The sequence below is a fragment of the Antechinus flavipes genome, chromosome 4 (genome assembly GCF_016432865.1).
Source record: "Antechinus flavipes isolate AdamAnt ecotype Samford, QLD, Australia chromosome 4, AdamAnt_v2, whole genome shotgun sequence".
In the NCBI taxonomy this organism is placed as follows: domain Eukaryota; kingdom Metazoa; phylum Chordata; class Mammalia; order Dasyuromorphia; family Dasyuridae; genus Antechinus; species Antechinus flavipes.
Window position 1 is genome coordinate 479,488,825 of NC_067401.1, and position 20,749 is coordinate 479,509,573.

The 20,749-nt window shown below is 38.9% G+C and overlaps 1 protein-coding gene across 3 annotated transcripts in view; it reads left to right on the forward strand.

Moving 5' to 3' along the window:
• The window catches only part of GPBP1L1 (GC-rich promoter binding protein 1 like 1), a 61,578-nt gene that overhangs the window by 39,732 nt on the left and 1,097 nt on the right, over nucleotides 1–20,749 (forward strand). For all 3 annotated transcript variants that reach the window (XM_051999853.1, XM_051999855.1, XM_051999854.1), the window contains 6 exons: nucleotides 2,028–2,100; nucleotides 4,797–4,990; nucleotides 9,822–9,962; nucleotides 15,622–15,780; nucleotides 19,753–19,877; nucleotides 20,588–20,690. In XM_051999853.1, the coding sequence (XP_051855813.1) occupies nucleotides 2,028–2,100; nucleotides 4,797–4,990; nucleotides 9,822–9,962; nucleotides 15,622–15,780; nucleotides 19,753–19,877; nucleotides 20,588–20,690 (795 nt within the window). The remainder of the gene's footprint in view (nucleotides 1–2,027; nucleotides 2,101–4,796; nucleotides 4,991–9,821; nucleotides 9,963–15,621; nucleotides 15,781–19,752; nucleotides 19,878–20,587; nucleotides 20,691–20,749) is intronic.

Genomic DNA, 20,749 nt, shown 5'->3' on the forward strand with positions numbered 1-20,749 from the left:
TTTATCTGAGTCATTGGATTTTTCTCTTTTCTGCCCTGACTACTTTGACTTTAGGAAGTCTTTGTTCTATATTTCCCTCTCTGAAGCTTCTAGAGAAGGCCCCTTCATCCTCCATTGTCAGAGCTAAGCCCATGTTTATTTCTCCCACGCTATTGCCAATTATTGTCTTTGATCTTCCCACTTTGTGTATCTGTCCCTATGCTGTGGTTCTTAGATCTTAACTGTGTCACTTGCTGTCCTATAGCAGAAGAAAGTGCCTAGGTTTTGCTACCTTGGTAGCCTTCCTACCTTATTTCCTTTCATGGTCATTTCCAACTGCTTCTTGGCAGATCGAACTGTTGGCACGAAACGATGTGATGCTATGTAGAGTCTTAGGCTCACAAGGACCTGAGGTCATATTTCCTACTACTTAACATTGACTAACCTTGCCCAGGTCACATTGTATCTCTGAGCCTCCCTTTTCTCTACTTTGAAATGGGAATAATGACATTTATATTACCCACCTCACAGAGTTCTTGTGAGGAATGTGCTGTGTCAGTATGATATCTTTGAATTTTATCTTTAGGACTTAATTCTGAAACTACTCCTTTATCCTTTTCCTGGACTCCATTGTTGTACATTTGGCTACATTGAAATCCATCCACTATTTTTCTACTTGAACAAAAACTTTTAAGATTCTTCCTAATTATTTTTCCCTTGGCATTTCTTTACTAACATGTTTGGGTTGCTAACAGAATGAGGAATTCCATTTGGATACACTTTCTTGAGATCCCCAGCTTTCAAAATAAAAATTATACAGGGCCAACAAATGATGAACCCCTACCGTTAGCATTTGATTATGTTTATTTCCTATTTGTCTGCCCAAAAAAAAGTCAATCATATTTGTTTCATCTTGAATTTTATTCTGCTGAAGTCTTTAGTAGATTTCAAAATTTAGATCATCATAAAGCAGCCTTGGAAACACTATGGATGCTTATTAGATCATTCTTAGATTGCCCTTAAGAAAGAAATTATTGCAATTAAGGATTTTTGAGACTTAAGAATAAAGGACAAATTCTTGGGCCAGGCAGTCCACGGCTTCTAGGATCTCGACTCAGACTTGCCTTTCCAGCTGAACTATACCCCTTACATTGTCCCTTTTGTGCTTTGGTCCATTCTATTCCAGCTACCTGAATAAAAACCCTTTCTCTCCTCCCACTTCCCCTGGATTCATCCATTCTTTGTATTCTTTAAAGCTATCCAAATTGCCACCTCCGTTCTTTGCAGGCACAGAGGACATCTCTCTTGTGATCCTGGACTTCCATAGATAATTTATTATATGTGAATGATATATTCATCTTGTGTTAGAATAATATCCATCTCATCTTTCCTATCATATTGGATATGACAAAATCATGCACATTTTCCTTTATCCTGTAGCTTTCATGGGCTACAGGGACTTTTTCTGTATTATTTGATGCTCTCCCTGATAAAGGCAGCCTGATAGAATGAGTGGGAACAGCAGAAAGACCTGACCATCCTCCCATCCTAACTCAGAGATACACACACTGTAAGATTCTGGGCAAGGTGCTTGTGGATTTTTCTTAACTTCTGTTGCCTTGTTTGTAAAATGGTCATAAAACCTTTTTTTTTTTTTAAACATTTGATATGTTCTTCAGTAAAGGGATGAAACAATCCATTTGTGTCATTGAGGGCAGAGCTCTTGAGCAGAGAGACAATGTCATTTTCAAAAATTCTTGGGATTGAATTGAACATCCAATAGTCCAATAAAATTTCTGGAACAAAGAAATTATGAGTGCAGGCTAAAAGATGAGGACTGAATTTTTAATGAACAGGTAGCAACCCACTCAGGTGGGCTATTTATTGGTAGATGTTTGGTTGCTCTCTTACCTTTGCTTATGTAAATGCAGTAAATACTAAACATTCTTTTCATATACTTTTACTTATATTTTATGATGATTGATATTGTAAAGATGATATGACCAAATAAGCTGCTTTATACCAACGTTTTTCGCTGCTTTTTACAGCCATCTTTGAATCCAGAAGCTGGGAAACAGAATCATCCAAGCAGACCTATTGGGACCCCTTCTGGAGTATGGGGTAGGTAAAGAGCTCCCTTCTTTGGTAGAAAATTTCAGGAGCATAAATAAATTAAGTTTGTATTAGAGGGAAAAAATAAAATAATTTTCCTTTTATTACTTTCCATTTGTTGATCCCAGTAATTACCTTTTCCCTTTTATAAAAATGTTCAGCAAGGCTTTCTGCAAGTACTAAAGGATATCAGCAAAACTGGACAGGCTGGAATTAAAGGCCAGATGGATAAGGTGAAATTTGAAAGAAAAACATGTTAAAAATAATCATTTTCCTAAGGATTGTCCATACTGCTGCAGGTGACCTTTTCCAGGCCTTCTGTCTTGACTTTTGGTAGTTCTATTTATGTTGTGTTCCCCACTCTTGTGTAGCTCTTGAGGGTAGGAAGTATTTTTGCCTTTCTTAGTATCATTAACGCTTAGCATACAAAGTAAGTGCTTAATAAATACTTGTTGACATACTTGTTGACCACAACAAGATAGTAAAGACATAGCAACACAATAGTCTATTTTGAAAAAGACCTCAAGATTTTAGTGGACCACAGGCATAATAAATAACCATCTTTTAGCAATTTTAAAAGGCTGTTCTACTTGTAGAACACATTAAAAGACATAGTATCAGGAACAGAGATTCTGAACCTAGAGTCCATAAATTTATTGTTTTTTTTTTTTAATTTTGAACACTAATTCAATATAAGTGGGTTTTTTTTGTTATTGTGTATATTTTATTGTATGCATTTTAAATGCATTTGGGGAATGCATCTGTAGATTTCATAGGCTATCCCAAAGGGTCCATGAGGTAAAAATGGTTTAAGAACCTTTGGCCTAGAATGAGAAGAATAATATCCTAATCTAATTCTGCCCTACATATACTATATTTCTGACTAAAATTATATGTTAAAGTTTTTTAAAGATGATCTTGGCAATCCAAATGTGGTCATGGTGATGAGAGGGGTTTGAGTCCATGTTGATTTGGTTGCACAGTGTTTATTGTAGGGGGGGAAATAGAGCTTTGGCCAAGGGAGTGTGTCCAAGTGGCTCTTATAGAAAATTAATTAGACTTGCTCTGGCTGCTCTTGTTCTCCCAGAAAGTAGCAGGTAGAGAAAGACAGAGTATGTCTGAATATCAGAAAGAACTCTAAAAAAGCTGTAGAATGAGACTCCCCAGAAGGGAATGGCTTCCCCACCTCCTGAAGGTTTCCAAATTGAGATTAATTGTTGGAAAGGGTGTCAAGAGTTCTCAGTTTGGTGCAGCTAGGTGGTGCAGTGGATAGAGCACCAGCCCTGAAGTCAGGAGGACCTGAGTACAAATCTGGTCTCAGACACTTCACACTTCCTAGCTCTGTGACTCTGGGCAAGTCACTTAATTAACCTCAGTTGCATCAGGGGAAAATAAAAAGGGTTCTCAGCTCTAGTTGTGCTCTAAGGAGAGTTCACTTCTATTACTGTGGTTTTATGATTCTTATGTGTCTGAAATACTGTTGGAATGTCACATGTGGATTTGGAGAAAGGTCTAAAGAGAGATGCCCTTGCCCTACCTAAAATTTCTCTCTCTTCTTCCCTCCCTCTCTCTTTGGGATTTGGGGTTTGGGTTTGGGGAATGTCCATGGGCTGTCCCGGTTTTCCTTCTATATCTCTGATCTCTCCTCTTCAATCTGCTGCATCTTCATTGGGGTGACTCACTATGAGCATCTCCCAAAACTCGCTCTTCTCCTCCTTCTGCACTAGAATTCAATTCAAATATCACACAGTCTTAACCCCTCTGCTGAGGTTATCAATATCATGGCTCCAGCTGAGACACACTGAAGTGAGGGTCCCATACATAAAGGAGTCTTAAATTCAGCAAGCCCCCCAAATGAGCTCATTGTCTTTTTCCCAAAATCCTCCACTGTGTGTGTGTGTCTGTCTGTCTGTCTCTCTCTCTCTCTCCCTTTCTCTCCCTCTCTTTCCCTCTGTCTCTCACTCTCTCCCTCTCCCTCTCTCTTCCTCCCTCCCCCTCTCCATCTCCTATTACCCCTACCTCTTAGAATCACAACTCTAGGGACAAACAACAAAAAAAGTGAAACAGTTCCTGTTCACACTGGGCTTGAGGGAATAGTATATAAAAGAAAGTTCTGCTGCAGAGCAGATTGAAAGACTTAGGAGTACTTAGCTTGCACTAGTGTGTGGGGATCAAGGCCCCAGCCTGGTTTTGCTGGACATCTGGAATAGCTGACATGGCAGTTGGTAAGGCCTGGAGGATCATAAGAAGCCGCAGGAGGGCAGATGGCAAGACCTACTGGTCTTCCATTTCCCCAGGAATAAGTAGACTTGTGACTTGCATTTCTTTCAATCCCTGTGACTAGTGGAAGAGTCTGAGCTGGGATAGAACTAAGAGAAAGGCAGTCTTGCTGTGGCTTTGTTTTTGTCCCAGAAAATTCTTTGTAGCCTATGTATCTCTGGGGTCTTTTAACATCGGACCTAGAGTTGGAAAGGCCCTTAGGAGCCATCTTCATAAAGAAACAGATCCCAGCAAGATTCTGCTTCTTACCTGTGGTTCCAGGTATAAGAGATCTCTGGCTCTAGAGCCATTGCTGAAGAAATTTAAACTGTGAATCATGTTCTTTTGTGCATTCCCGAAATTAAGGTCTGAAAAGCTAGAGGGTCCCTGCTGCCTAGGCCTGCCCTGCTTTTCTTCTACCCTCTCTGAATTATTGTCTTTTGCAGAAAATCCTCCGAGTGCCAAGCAACCTACCAAGATGCTGGTCATCAAAAAGGTTTCCAAAGAGGATCCTGCTGCTGCCTTCTCTGCTGCATTCACCTCACCAGGACCTCACCTTGCAAATGGGAACAAGCCCACAACTATTGTCCCAAGTGTCTACAAAAACCTCGTCCCAAAGCCGGCAGCACCTCCTTCCAAGGTACCAGAGATTGCCAGTTGGTGAGATGAAGGCTTTAAAGAGAGAGCAAAGAAAACTTGAGTTTCATCCAATTTGCCAGTTAAACTATTTTTATTGGTGGGTGCTATAGGCAAAACCAAGAATAGTAACAGTTCTTGATCCCAGTGAGCTTAGTCTATGTGAATAAACTCCCATATCTAAAGATTGGTACTGGGTGGTGTGTCATAGTACTTACAAAGAACTATGAGGCATAACCTTCCCTTCCTACAACTTGCCATGTTCTTTGAAACAAAACATGCATATTAATGGTTAAATCAGGTTTAAAATTTGACAAGATCCTACATGATGTATTGCCAATCAGGGTCCAAGCAGTGACCTAGTGGGTCTGGGACATAGTGTTTGGCCAGTCAGAACCAGTGTGATTTGGGATTAAAATATGGTCCTTGCCTGTAAATCCCAAGATATCTTCCAAAGTTTCAGTGGTTAAAATTTACATTCCCTTTTGGCAGAGCACTTACTCACAGTAAGAATATGATATCCGATCTGGACAGAAAGAAGGAAAGGTAAAGAAAAGAGAACAAGTAGGACAAAGCAAGAAAGGAGAAAGGGAAGGACTTGAGAATTAACAGTGAACCCTGGAACAGGAAAAATGTGGGGTGGATAGAGATTGGAGGTGATAGAAAGACCATGATCCAATAGAGGAATCATGATTAGAGTGAGTAGAGGAATTATTCTTAGAAAAGAAAGGGATAGCAGGTGCGCAGATCAATCCAGCAGCAAGCATTTAAGTGCCTATTGTGTTCAGGTCCTGGAAATACAAGGACAAGTGAAACAATCCCTACTTGCAAGAAGTTGACTGTATTCTAGTAGAAGTAACATATTCATCTAAGATGTAGCATGAGTTTACAGGGGTCCTCAAACTTTTTAAATAGGGGGCCAGTTCACTGTCCCTCAGACTGTTGGAGGGCCGGACTATAGTAAAAACAACTTTGTTTTGTGGGTCTTTAAATAAAGAAACTTCATAGCCCTGGGTTAGGGGGATAAACGTAGTCAGCTGCAGCATTTGGCCCGGGGGCCATAGTTTGAAGACCCCTGGTTTAAAATATAATGCAAATTATTTGCAAAGTTTGTTAGGGAAGACACTAGCAATGAGAAGAACCAGGAGAGACTTCCTGTAGAAAGTGTTATTTGAGTTGTATCTTAAAGGAAGAAAAGTGATGACAGAAGGGATGGTCGGTGTAAGGAATTAAGAGACGGGAAACAGTATCATGTATGACAATCAGAAGACTGGATCATACATAGAGTTCAAGAGTGAGACTGAAAGATAGACTGGAGCTAATTGGTGAAGCTTTTAAAATAGAAGTGTCTATGTTTGATCCTAGAAGTGATAGGAAATCACTGGGATTGAGTAGGTTAATAATATAATTAGATCTATATTTAACAAAAATTATTTTGTCAGCAGTATGAAGAATGAACTAAAGTGAAGAAGGGCTTAAGTCATGGAGTCTAATTAGGAAACTATTTCAAGAGCTTAAGAGGACCTAAACATAGGTAGTAGTGATGTGCCTGGCACTATGCTAATCCCTAGGCTTTCAAAGAAAGGCAGAAATATAGTCTTTGACATGAAGATGATGCTCATAATTCTGCCTTGTTTTATTCAACCTTTATCCCATATTAAAGTGAAGTGAATTGGGGTCCTAAGAATCTCTTTAATAGAAAGACAAGCTATAGGACATAGACATGGTGCTCAAGAGAACAAAGATTGGAAAAGCCTCTGAATTAGAACAAGTATACAAAGGGTAAGTCTATGCTGATAGTGTCACAGTACATAAGGGAGCTACAAAGTATTTGAAAAAGTGCCAAATAGCCAATGTATGGGAAAATCTCAAATCTTATTAATACTCCAAAAAAAAAAAAAAAAAAGAATATGTGAACATGAACAGCTTTTGCTCTATCTGCCTACTTTCCATCACTCTACATAGTATTTGATACCTGTGTACACATGCATTAAGGGTATATTTCATGAACACATTATTAAGAGGAAAAAGACAGACTTGCACAATTTAAGTTTCCCTTGTTGAACAAACTTCTTGAAGAAGGCTCTCTCCCTACCATATATCAGAAATATTCACACTCATTATACACAGCAGTGGCCATCTTGATGCCATGTTTTGGCCTCTGACCCAGATCAAATCCCAGTATTCCAAGTTCTCTTTTCGTACCCTGGGCTTCTACTCTTAGGGAATGTACCAAAGATTGCTGGTCTACCATTCTACTCTGTGACAGTCTTCCTTGACCCTTGACCCTCCTTCCCACATATTCTGTGATCTAGTAACAGTGATCTCTTTGCCACAAAGATACTCAACTTCCTTTGACCTCTAACTATAGATACAATAATTGCATCAACACCACTATCCCTGGAACTCTTAATCAGTTAACCATTTTTCAGCTACTGTGCTAAGAACTGGTGATACAAAGTGATCTCTGTCCGCCCTCAAAGAGTGCATACATAATGCATATGTGTAATAACATGCAAACACATGAAAGTATTTACATGCAAGAAAGTATCCAGTATAAATGGAAGTAACTTACCTTCTCTAAAGGTAGGCATGAGGGAGTAGTGTACCAGAAAGACCTCTCCCAGAAGGTCGGATTTGAACTGAGTCTTAAAAGAGGCTTTGAGGAAGAGCACTCCACTCATGGGAGACAGCCAGTGAAGAGGAATCCTGGAGGATCCTGTGCAAAGACCAACAGGCAGGCCAGTGTCACTGGTTTGCAGACAACATGGAGAAGAGAAGGTATAAGAAGGCTGGAGAGACAGGGAGGGAATAGGTTGTGAGGGGCTTTTAAAAAGCCAAGCAGAAGATTTTATATTTGATCGTGGGAGATAGAAGAGAACCATCGAGGTTTATTGGATAAGGGGATTCTTTAGACCTGAGCTTTATGAAGAACATCATTTTGGTGAAAGTGGAAGATGGACTGAAGTGAGGAGAGATTTGAGGCAGCAAGACCAAACAGCAGCTTATTGCAACTATCCATATGTGAGATGATGAGGGCCCACACCAGGATTACTGGGAGAGTGAAGAGAAGGGATTAATAGAAGAAATGGGAAGACTGAAATAATAAATCTTCAATTCTTCCCAATCTATGGGCTACTTCCTGCTACCTGCAACCAGCCTGAAGCCCTCACTTGACTATCCATCCCTTCTTGAGAAGGCCATCCACAGTCAGTGCCTCTACTTCTTGGCTTCTCATCTCTGTTTGATGCTGGCTTCCAGACTCAGCAGTCAGCTGAAACAGCTCTTACCAAAGCTCCTTTTCTGTCTTCATAATTGGATTTTCACTGAGGCCTCATTTTTGACTATTTTCACTCTTCCCCATATTCAGTCTGTGGTAATTTTCCTCAAGCCCAAGTTATACCATGTTTTTATTCCTCTTTCTGCCCCGCTCTCAGTAAATTTCAGTGGCTCCATATTATCTCCATGGTCTAATACAAAATGCCCTCTTTGGCATTTAGAGTCTTTTTTCACCTAGTTCCCTCCTATGTTTCTGATCTTACACCTTATTTCCCAGTATATATTCTTCCACCCAATGATATGTGGGCCACAATTGTTCCATGAATAAGATATTCCATCCCTTGACTCCAGGTATTTTCTTTGGCTGTCCCCCATGCCTAGAATATTCTGTCTTCTGCTCTCACTCAGAGAACTCCACTGTCCAGTCATGCCCTTTCTTTCCAGCCTAGCTCATGTTACTTCTGGCTACATGCACTGTAGAGAGATATACATAGCATAGTGGTTAGAGAACTGGCCCCAGGTCCTACCTCTCACCCAGACTGGTTTTGTGACCATGGAAAGGGACTCTAGTGCTTTTAGACAATGCACTTAAGGCTGCACATTGACAGAGGGACTGTCCTATACCAGTGGAGTTACAAGTCCAGCCCTACCTCTCCCCACAGACTCTTGTGCTTTAACCAAAATGTAGTTTTGTCTTCTAAATACACTTGGAACTTTCAAACTTGTGCTCACACATTTTCCAGTACTAATTATTCTCCTCTTTGTGAATTTTTAAAGCCCCAGTCAAATGCCATTTCTTGGGTAATGCAACAGACAAGACTCAAGAAAAACCTGTGTTCATATTTGACCTCAGACATGTTCTAGTTATGTAATCCTAGGCAAATCCCTAAATTTATTTCTTCCTCTTTAAAAATGGAACAATACCCATTATTATTGTATCTACCAGGGTTATTTTGAGGCTTAAATAAGATGATAATTGTAAAATGCTTAGTATAGTACATGGAACATACTAAACTATAAATATTAGTAATTTTTATTTCTACCTTTCCTCATTGCCTACAGAAGATTAATATCTTGTTGAATAAATTTTTCTTTCACATTCACAGAATGTTTTACAATAAATTATAATGTGATTAAGATAAGTGGTTCTGTGAACTATTTATCTTAAAATTTCTGTCTTGTAGTATCATCTGTTAACATAATGTATGTCTCTTAATCCCACTTCTGAAGAATACCTTATATGGAGATCTGGGCCACAGCTTTAAACCTTGTCTCCCCAATCAGTCCCTAGAGCTATACTCACCTAGATGAGCTTCGTAAATGGCTATGGATTGCATCCAAGGCCCTCCACACCACTATGGCCGAGGCCTAAAGCGTGGACTGAAAGTGCTGAAGCAGCAAGAATTAAGAATGTGGAGGAATCCCGAAGGAAACTCCCTTAATCTCCCACCACATCCATCAAAAGACTCATTTATGATTTTTCAGGGCAGAGCATTCTCTGTTTTGTGGCCTCACCTTGGTGTTTTCTTCTCTCCACCCTCCCCCCCCCCCCCCAGCCCAGTCCATGGAAAGCAAACAGGACAGAACACAAAGCGGGCTCGCTCTCCTCCAGCCGGGATTCTGCCTTTACCAGTCCAGTTGCTGTCACCAAACCAGTCGTACTGGCAAGCGGCTCAGTACTGCCCTCTCCCAAAGAGGTGAGTGAGACTGTCCAGGGATATCAGGTCATGTCTGTTTTCCTTACTAATAATGTAGTTCTTACAAATTGGCAGGTGGTACCATAGTATGTTAGCGGACGGGGCCTAGAATCAGCAAGATTCAAGTATGGCTCTGCCAAGACAATCCTAAATGGGGTCGTGGAAAGTCAAATAGAGCTGAATAACAGTAATACAAATTGAAGTGCTCTGAGAGCAAAACAATACAAATTTTCCCTCCTACTCTCCTTTCAAATACCTATTCCTGCCTGATAGGTGTGAGTATATGAACTCCCTGATTATTTTTTTTTAAATAACTTTTTATTGACAGAATCCATGCCAGGGTAATTTTTTTACAGCATTATCCGATTTTTCCCCTCCCTCCCTCCACCCCCTCCCCCAGATGGCAAGCAGTCCTTTATATGTTGAATAGGTTACAGTATATCCTAGATACAATATATGTGTGCAGAACCGAACAGTTTTCTTGTTGCACAGGGAGAATTGGATTCAGAAGGTAGAAATAACCCGGGAAGAAAAAGAAACATGCAAGCAGTTTATATTCATTTCCCAGTGTTCTTTCTTTGGGTGTAGCTGCTTCTGTCCATCCTTGATCAATTGAAACTGAATTAGCTCTCTTTATCGAAGAGATCCACTTCCATCAGAATACATCCTCAAACAGTATCATTGTTGAGGTATATAATGATCTCCTGGTTCTGCTCATTTCTCTTAGCAACAGTTCATGTAAGTCTCGCCAGTCCTCTCTGTATTCATCCCGCTGGTCATTCCTTACAGAACAATAATATTCCATAACGTTCACATACCACAATTTACTCAACCATTCTCCAATTGATGGGCATCCATTCATTTTCTAGCTTCTAGCCACTACAAACAAGGCTGCCACAAACATTTTGGCACATACAGGTCCCTTTCCCTTCTTTAGTATCTCTTTGGGGTATAAACCCCCTACTGTCATTTTTAACAGTTCATATTTATATTGATTCAAAAAGATCATTCCCTCCATCTCAAGTGGCCTATACTACCATCAGTCCCACTTAATGGTATAAGATTACATTGATCCTATAAATGGATTCAATTAAATTGGATTTTATTCTTTATTTGTTCCTTTGTCTTTGTTCATTGAGACTAATTTTATCATAAATTGTTATTTTTTTTATTGCATTGACCTAAATCATCTTGAAGCAAAATTGCTCATTCCTCAGTACTTTTCAGACTTATCCCAAAGAAAGCCATGAAGCAGGGCACATCATAATTTGCTTTTTCGTAAGTTTAAAACACAGCCATATTTGATGTGGAACCATCTTGATACTTGTATCAAGTTTAGCATCCCATCCCTCTCAGTTGGAAACCATAAATGTGGTGGGAAGGACTTCACCTTTATGATTATTTTAAGCAGTACTTTTCTAATTTAGAAACTACCTGGTATATGCACCACATGACCCAGTTGAGTTGAATTTGTCTAAGCAAATGAATGTGTATGCATGTGAAAGACTGGTGGGGATAGGTCTATGTGACAGTCTGATGACTACCACTAAATCTGAGTAGAGTTGGGGGTACTCATGGCTAAGTTTCCTGGACATCTACCCCACTGTGGTGAAATCTCCAGATTTCAACATCTCCTGGCCTAGACTTTTAGCACAGGGAGCATGCTCAAATAAGGCTCAGCCTGGAATCATTTGAACATAATAGTAGAAAAGGTGCCAGTGACCCGAACCTCAATGTGGCCTGAAAATGCTTTTAAAGCAGAGCTGCTAAAAGACACGCAGACAGACATATTATAGCACCAACAGAACAATTCACTCTTTGACCATGTTATTTCATCTTCCCCTTTTAGGCCTGAGTGAGATTAGTCCTTATTGATTTGATTTTTATACCAGTCATTTCTTTTTTAAACACATGCAAAGTTAATTTTCAACATTTACTCTTGCAAACCTTCTGTTCCATATTTTTCTCTTTATCTCTCCCCTTTCCTCTCCTTTCCTAGACAGCAAATAATCCAATATAGGTTAGATGTGTAATTATTTTAAGAATATTTCCAGTTCTTGTCATAGTTTCCAGTTCTTTGCCACTACAAAAAGGACTGTTACAAAACTTTTGCACATGTGGGTCCTTTTCCCTTTTTTTGATCTCTTTGGGTTACAGGCCCAGTGTGTCTACACTGCTGAATCAAAAAGTAGTATGCATAGTTTGATAGCTTTTTGGGCATAGTTCCAAATAAGTATATCCTCAAGCATTTACTGAGTTCCTATTATGTGCCCAGTATTTCTTTAGGCATTGACAGTACAGTAGAAAGAGTGAAACAATCTGTCTTTATAGGGAACTTACATGTTGATAGGAGAGAAGGGTGTGTATATGTATTGCATAAGTATTATGTGAATTAACATATATGCAGAGTAGGTAAATATAAGCTAATTTGTGATGGGAGACATTCTGAGATGATTAGAAAAGTTTCATGGAGAAAGTGGTGTTTGAGGTACATATTTTTTAAAATAAATGTATTTTTAGCATCCTTTTTTGTTTTAATTTTGAGTAAGCAAGCATTATATCAGTTACATATGTGAGAAATCAAAAACATTTTCATATTTTCCATGTTGCAAAAAAAGAAAAAGTGAAAAAATTCTGCTTCAATTTGCACTCAGAGCTCATTGATTCTCCCTGGGGTTAGATAACATTTTTTATCATGAGTCATTTTGAATTGTCTTGGATCATTGTATTGATCGGAGTAGCTAATACTGTTATAATGTTGCTGTTACTGAAGGATTAGGAGAGGTTTCAAGCAGGAAGTCATATTAAAAATTTATTATTTTATCACATAATCATAAAAGTGAAATCCTTCCTACCAACTTGTGGTTTCAAACTTAGAGGAATGCTAAATAAATTGAGATGTTAGACTCATACCATTGTTATCCTGTTTCACTTAAGTCTGCATCAGTTCATATAAGTTTTCTAGGAATTTTCTGAAGCCATCCTACTTGTCATTTTATATATACATATAATATAATACCTTTCTTATTTTCCAAAATACATGCAAAGATAATTTTCAACATTCACTTTTTTTTTTATTAAAGTTTTTTTTTTTTTTCAAAACACGTGCATGCATTCTCCGATTGATAAATGGTCAAAGGATATGAACAGACAATTTTCAGAGGATGAAATTGAAACTATTACCACTCATATGAAAGAGTGTTCCAAATCATTATTGATCAGAGAAATGCAAATTAAGACAACTCTGAGATACCACTACACATCTGTCAGATTGGCTAAGATGACAGGAAAAAATAATGATGAATGTTGGAGGGGATGCGGGAAAACTGGGACACTAATGCATTGTTGGTGGAGTTGTGAACGAATCCAACCATTCTGGAGAGCAATCTGGAAAGCAATCTGGAATTATGCCCAAAAAGTTATCAAATTGTGCATACCCTTTGACCCAGCAGTGTTTCTATTGGGCTTATATCCCAAAGAAATACTAAAGAAGGGAAAGGGACCTGTATGTGCCAAAATGTTTGTAGCAGCCCTATTTGTAGTGGCTAGAAACTGGAAAATGAATGGATGCCCATCAATTGGAGAGTGGCTAGGTAAATTGTGGTATATGAATGTTATGGAATATTATTATTCTGTAAGAAATGACCAGCAGGATGAATACAGAGAGGACTGGCGAGACTTACATGAACTGATGCTAAGTGAAATGAGCAGAACTAGGAGATCATTATACACTTCAACAACGATATTGTATGAGGACATATTTTGATGGAAGTGGATTTCTTTGACAAAGAGACCTGAGTTTCAATTGATAAATGACGGACAGAAACAGCTACACCCAAAGAAAGAACACTGGGAAATGAATGTGAACTATCTGCATTTTTGTTTTTCTTCCCGGGTTATTTATACCTTCTGAATCCAATTCTCCCTGTGCAACAAGAGAACTGTTCGGTTCTGCAAACATATATTGTATCTAGGATATATTGCAACATATCCAACATATATAGGACTGCTTGCCATCTAGGGGAGAGGGTGGAGGGAGGGAGGGGAAAAATCAGAACAGAAATGAGTGCAAGGGATAATGTTGTAAAAAAAAATTACCCTGGCATGGATTCTGTCAATATAAAGTAATTATTAAATAAAAATTTAAAAAAAAACAAACAAAACAAAAAAACACATGCATGGATAATTTTTCAACATTAACTTGAAAACCTTGTTCCAGGAGCATCTAGGTGACGCAGTGGATAGAGCATCAGTCCCAAAGTCAGGAGGACCTGAGTTCAAATCTAGTCTCAGATGCTTAATACTTCCTAGCTGTGTGACTGGGCAAGTCACTTAACCCCAATTGCCTCAGCAAAAAAACCCAAAAAAACAAACCTTGTTCCAATTCCCCACCATCTAGATGGCAAGTAGTCCGATATATGTTGAATCCAATAGATATATACATATTTATACAATTATCTTGCTGCACAAGAAAAATGAAACAAAAAAAAAGGAGAAAGAAAATAAAATGCAAGCAAACAACAACAAAAAGAGTGACAATACTAGGTTATGAACCACACTTCTCTCTGGGTGTAGATGGTTCTCTTCATCACAAGATCATTGAACTGATCTGAATCATCTCATTGTTAAAGAGAGCCACATCCATCAGAATTGAGCATCATATAATCTTTCAACATTCACTGTTGCAAAACCTCGTGTTCTGGATTTTTCTTCCTCCCTCCCTTTCTTAGATAGCAAGTAATGCAATATAGGTTAAGCATGCAGTTTTTCTAAACATATTTCCACACACAGTGGGTACCTACCAACCTCATTTGGGCCCTTAGTGCAACACAACAGACTTTCTTTTATTCTTCTCTAATTGAATCTCTCTCATTCAAATCCCTCTCTCAGCTGAGAATCTTTTCTCTTATTTTGCTGAGAAATTTGAAGCCATTCTGTATGAACTTGTTTCTTGTATTCTTTTCATCTCAAGATCTGACGTCAGCCACCACTTTTTCTTCCTTTCTTCCTGTTTCTGGTAGAGGTGGCCCTTCTCACCCTCTGTATATGCCCTGGATCCCATCTTTTTATATCTTCTCCAGCAGACTGCATTCTAAAACATCTCTCTTTATTGTCCCTTGAAAAGACCTTCCTGTATATTCCTGGTTCCATCCCTCTAGCCTTCAAACATGCCCTAGGTTCCCCCAGTCTTAAAAAGACATCTCAAATTTGACATGTCCAAAAATAAACTCATTACCTTCCCAGATACTCTCGTTAAAACTTCCCCATTTTTGTCAGTCACCACTATCCTTCCCATATCGTAGGTCCATAACTTCTGTTTTGTCCTGGATTCCTCCTTCTCCCTTACCCCACATATCCAGTCAGTTGCAAAATTTTAATTTTTTCTATTTTCACAACATTATACCTGATCTCTCCCAATTTCCTTAAATGCTTCTGCTTATGTCACCACCAGGACTAGCCACGAGGGGAGAAGGGGAGTGCATATGGATTCCTTGTCAAAACTAAGGGTGTTTCAAGTTACTAATAGAAGAGTCATAAATAAGTAAGATGTAATGGCAAGGACCGGGCATTCTAAAGTTTAAAGCCTTTAAAAACTGGTCCATGGAAGTTCTCAGTCCCCAGATCTTGCCTGATAAAAAACTCTTATGTATTTGCTTAGAGCCCCTCCAGCACCACCCCTCCCATCGAGATTAGCTCCTGCCGCCTAACCAAGCTGACCCGTCGGACCACAGACAAAAAGAGTGAGTTCCTAAAGACTCTGAAGGATGACCGAAATGGAGAAATCTCAGAGAATCGAGAATGTGACAAACTGGAGGACGTAAGAGCAAAGGCTTTCTTTCATTGGGGAGAGGGGAAGGGGTGGAGGGGGGAGGGCCACCATACTGGAAATGGGTTCCTCATGCTTTTGGATCGGTGTTGATCTAAAAACACTTGGAATTTTTACTTTGATGAAGGTACTAAGGAGTTATTTACACCAGAAGGATCAGATACAAAGGTCCATATCACTTTCAAATGCATTCAGAATCATAATTGGGAAATAGGTAACAGTTTGTTAAATGTGTAATGAAATAAACAAAACATGTCAGCATGTGGTCCACAGGGTCCTTGCTTAGAGGCCTAATATTTGTTGGAGTTTAATGTCATTGCCAGTATGAGCCCCTGAAGATAGAACCAGTTTGGCCTTTGTATTCCTAGTGCTTGACACTTAGTGTCAAATGAATGCTTATGAACAGTGCACAGCCCTAGCTCCTCCAGGCAATCTCATGGTTTTTACTTCTTATGGACAGATGATCTCACATTTCTCAGAACTTTTACAGGGCAGTCATCTTTTTTTTTTAATTATTTTTTATTAAAGCTTTTTATTTATAAAATATTTATATATTTTATTTATATGTAAAACTATTTTATTTATAAAATTTTTCAACATTGACCCTTGCAAAACCTTTTATTCCAAATTTTCCCCTCCTCTTCCCTCCCCCCTCCCCTAGCTGTCAGGTAGTCCAATACATATTAAATATGTTAAAATATATGTTAAATCCAATATATGTATACATATTTATACAATTACCTTGCTGCACAAGAAAAATCAGATCAAGAAGAAAGGGGGAAAAAAACTGAGAAAGAAAACAAAATGCAAGCAAACAACAACAGAGAGAATGAGAATGCTATGTTTTGGTCCACACTCAGTTCCCATGGTCCTCTCTGGATGTAGATGGCTCTCTTCAACACTGAACAAATGACACTGATTTGAATCTTCTCATTGTTGAAGAAAGCCATGTCCATCAGAATTGATCATCATGATAGTCTTGTTTCCATGTATAAATAATCTCCTGGTTCTGCTCATTTCACTCAGCATCAGTTCATGTCAGACTCTCCAGGCCTCTCTGAAATCATCCTAGTGGTCGTTTCTTTTTTTTTTTTTTTTCCTTTTCTTTTTTTTTATTATATAGCTTTTAATTTACAAGATATATGCATGGGTAATTTTTCAGCATTGACAATTGCAAATCCTTTTGTTCCAACTGTTCCCCTCCTTCCCCCTCCCCCCTCCCCCAGATGGCGGGTTGACCAATACATGTTAAATATGTTAAAGTTGTCTATTCATTTCCTTTGACCATTTATCAATTGGAAAATGACTTCAACTATTATAAATTTGAGTCAATTCTTTATATATTTTATAAATGAGCCCTTTATCAGATCCTTTGAATGTAAAAATGTTTTCCCAGTTTATTGCTTCTCTTCTAATCTTGTCTGCATCAGTTTTGTTTTTATAAAAACCTATTAACTTAATATAATCAAAATTATTTATTTTATGATCGATAATGGTCTCTAGTTCTTCTTTGGTCACAAATTCCTTCTTCCACAAATCTGAGAGGTAAACTATCCTATGTTCTTCTAATTTGTTTATAATATCATTCTTTATGTCTAGATCATGAACTCATTTAGATCTTATCTTGGTATAATGGTGTTAGGTGTGGGAGCAATGCCTAGTTTCTGCCATACTAGTTTCCAATTTTCCCAGCAGTTTTTGGCAAATAGTAAATTATTATCCCAAAAGGTAGGATCTTTGGGTTTGTCAAATACTAGATTGCTATAGTTGTTGACTATTTTGTCCTGTGAACCAAATCTATTCCATTGATCAACTGCTCTATTTCTTAGCCAGTACCAAATGGTTTTGATGACTGCTGCTTTAAAATAAAGTTTTAGATCTGCTACAGCAACAGGGCAGTCTTCTTCTTCTTCTTACAGCTTTTTATTTACAAGATATATGTATAGGTAATTTTTCAGCATTGACAGTTGCAAAACCTTCTGTTGCAACTTTTCCCTTCTTTGCCCCCACCCTTTTCCCCAGATGGCAGGTTGACCAGAACATGTTAAATAAGTTAAAGTATAAGTTAAATACAATATATGTATACATGTCCAAACAATTAATTTGCTGTATAAAAAGAGTCGGACTTTGAAATAGTGTACAATTAGCCTGTGAAGGAAATCAAAAAATGCAAACGGACAAAAACAGAAGGATTGGGAATGCTATATAGTGGTTCATAGTTATCTTCCAGAGTTATTTCCCTGGGTGTAGCTGGTTCAGTTCTTTACTGCTCTATTGGAACTGATTTGGTTCATCTTCATTATTGAAGAGGACCACATCCATCAGAATTGATCATCATATAGTATTGTTGTTGAAGTACATAATGGTCTTCCAGGGCAGTCTTTTTACCTCTTACCTTGTACCAGATACTTTTCTCTGATTCAGATCTCACAATAACTGAGATTTTTCCTGAAATCAGCCTGAATTGTCTACCTAGAACCTTCTTTTCTTGTACCTCATCTTGCTTTCTGGGGTCAAGGACAGGAAATGTAATCCCTCCTCCACTTGGCAGCCATATATGAAACTGTATCATGTCCCTACATTGGTCTTCTCTAGGCCCCACATCATGAACTGAAGGCCCTTCTCCGTCTTGATTGTAACTCCTAATTTATGAATGTCTATTAGACTCAGCCCTATACCCTAGCTTATCAAGGTAGATCTCAGTACTGCCATCCAGTGTGTCCATTGTTCATTTTCCATTGTATCCTAGCTTTATGTCACCTTGCAAATTTGACCAGCAGTACCATCTCAGCCTTTATCCACATCATAGACACAAATATTAAATAGCACAAGTCCAATCACAAATCCATAATAACATTGGGGATCTTCTGCCTTGGTGGTATTGAACTGTTAATAATTGCTTCTTGAATCTGGCCATCCCACTCTTAGATCTGTCTATTATTCTTCAAAAACTAAAATGCAGGGATCATGGCCCTACTGTACCTTGAAAGCTTTTTTTTTCTTGTTAGTTTGGTTACCTTGACCTAAATTGTACTGACACAAAATCAATACTGGTAGTTTCAGAACATTTCCAAACAGAGTAGTGACAAAGCAATACTTCTCGCCACTCTTGTCTTTTATTAGTTCAAGCACAGTTACATTAGGAAAACCAAATTTAGGTTTGTAGGTAAGCAAGGACATATCCCATATTGTTGTGCTTTTGGTTCAGGGCCTCCCTTAAAATCCTTAACAACCTAGCACCTTTCTAAGCTTAATATGTTCCTAATTTTGTCAATTCATCCTCATCTCTTTCTTCCTTAGGCAACTTGGGAGAGCTTTTCAGGAAACTTTGTCTTCTTGTTTTAAGTGTTAGATTTAAGCCAACAGAGCTTGGGCTAACAAGATAAAATAACCCACATTCACAACAGAAAATACGTATCAAGCTACCACTTCCTTGGTATTATTTAGTGATCTTATCACAGAAACCTTCATGATTGTCCAGACTCTGTTAAGAGTCTTAGATTTTTAGGATGATTTTTTGAGAGGTTTGCTAGGTCTGGGGGATGTTATCATACAGTAGCTAAATTGTGCTTGTCTTAAGTACTTTCCATTCACAGAGAGCCAGAGTTAGAACTTGGAGGTAGATGTTTTGGGGTTTTGGTTCATTCGCTCTTCATTCACACTTAAGAAACTGTCCTTCTCACAATAAGTCTTTTATTACTCTGCTTACCCCTCCAAATTTCATGAGTGTGATGCAGATTATTAACCACTGTAAAAAAAAGGGTTTTAGTGAAGTGGATTAAACTCAGCTGGTACAATGGCCTCTCGTACTTATTTTGGAAGTTCTTTACTCTATAAATTCATAGTTCCCTTGGACGAAAGAACTGGGCAGGAGGGAGAAAGACTATTCAATATTTAGGTGCTTAAGATTGCTCATTCACAAAGAACAGTTTGCCCAGGTGATTTCTTTTTCCCCTGCTGCAGATGGAGGGGAACAGCACACCAGAACCAAAGGAAAATGGGGAAGAGGGTTGCCATCAGAATGGCCTCACTCTCCCCCTAATGGAGGAGGGAGAAGGCCTTTCTCTCTCATTGGAAGCAGAACACAGGTGAGTGAAAGAAAACAGTGTGGGGAGTGTTGTTTAGTATGGGAAAGTAGCTAAAAGGTACCGGGGGCCTGCAGGCCATAGGCAGGCAGTCATCTCAGGAGGCCATTACAGAGCATCTCTTCACAGAAAGTCTTGTGTCCCACACTGGTCTAGATCATTCTTTGAAGGCCCCAAATCAAGAACAGACTTGTTCTAGCTGTAGGTGCTTTTGTGTCCAGAAAAGGTCATAGCATTGGATCAGGGGGAGAGGTCAGCAGAAAGACTGATTATTCCTGAATTAAGACACTTAAGTCTGCCCTGGAAGAACTTCTTCCAGGTCCCCTGAGCCAGTTGGTTCTGGCAATCGGTAACGTTTCTCCTCTGAAATCCCTTCAGTGGCTTTGGCTGTCTTAAAGGTCCTGATTAATGTGAATATTGAATCCACTCTTGAATATTGAATCCCCTAGAGTGATTGCTTATCCTTGGATTCACAGTTTGGAGTTGTATTTGTATAAAACGTGGTCAATTGGTCTTCTTTTGGACTCAATTGGATTCATCTTTTTGATGAATCTTCCTTTACTTTCGCCAAGACATACTATAGTTTAGTGCTTGTTGTTTCTGTGCCTGCCTGTCCCCAACAAGCACAGAGAATAGGGGAACAGGACAGGAGCAGGTAGTGACCAGAAGCTATCAAGCTTCTCTCATCTAATACATTCCTTTTGTTGGAGCAGGCTATTAAAAGCAATGGGCTGGCAGGAATACCCAGAGAATGATGAGAATTGTCTTCCCCTCACTGAGGACGAGCTAAGAGAGTTCCACATGAAGACAGAGAAGGTATGTCTGCCACCCATCCCACTGCTCTGGACTTGAGAGCCCCTGGGACAGCTTTGTTC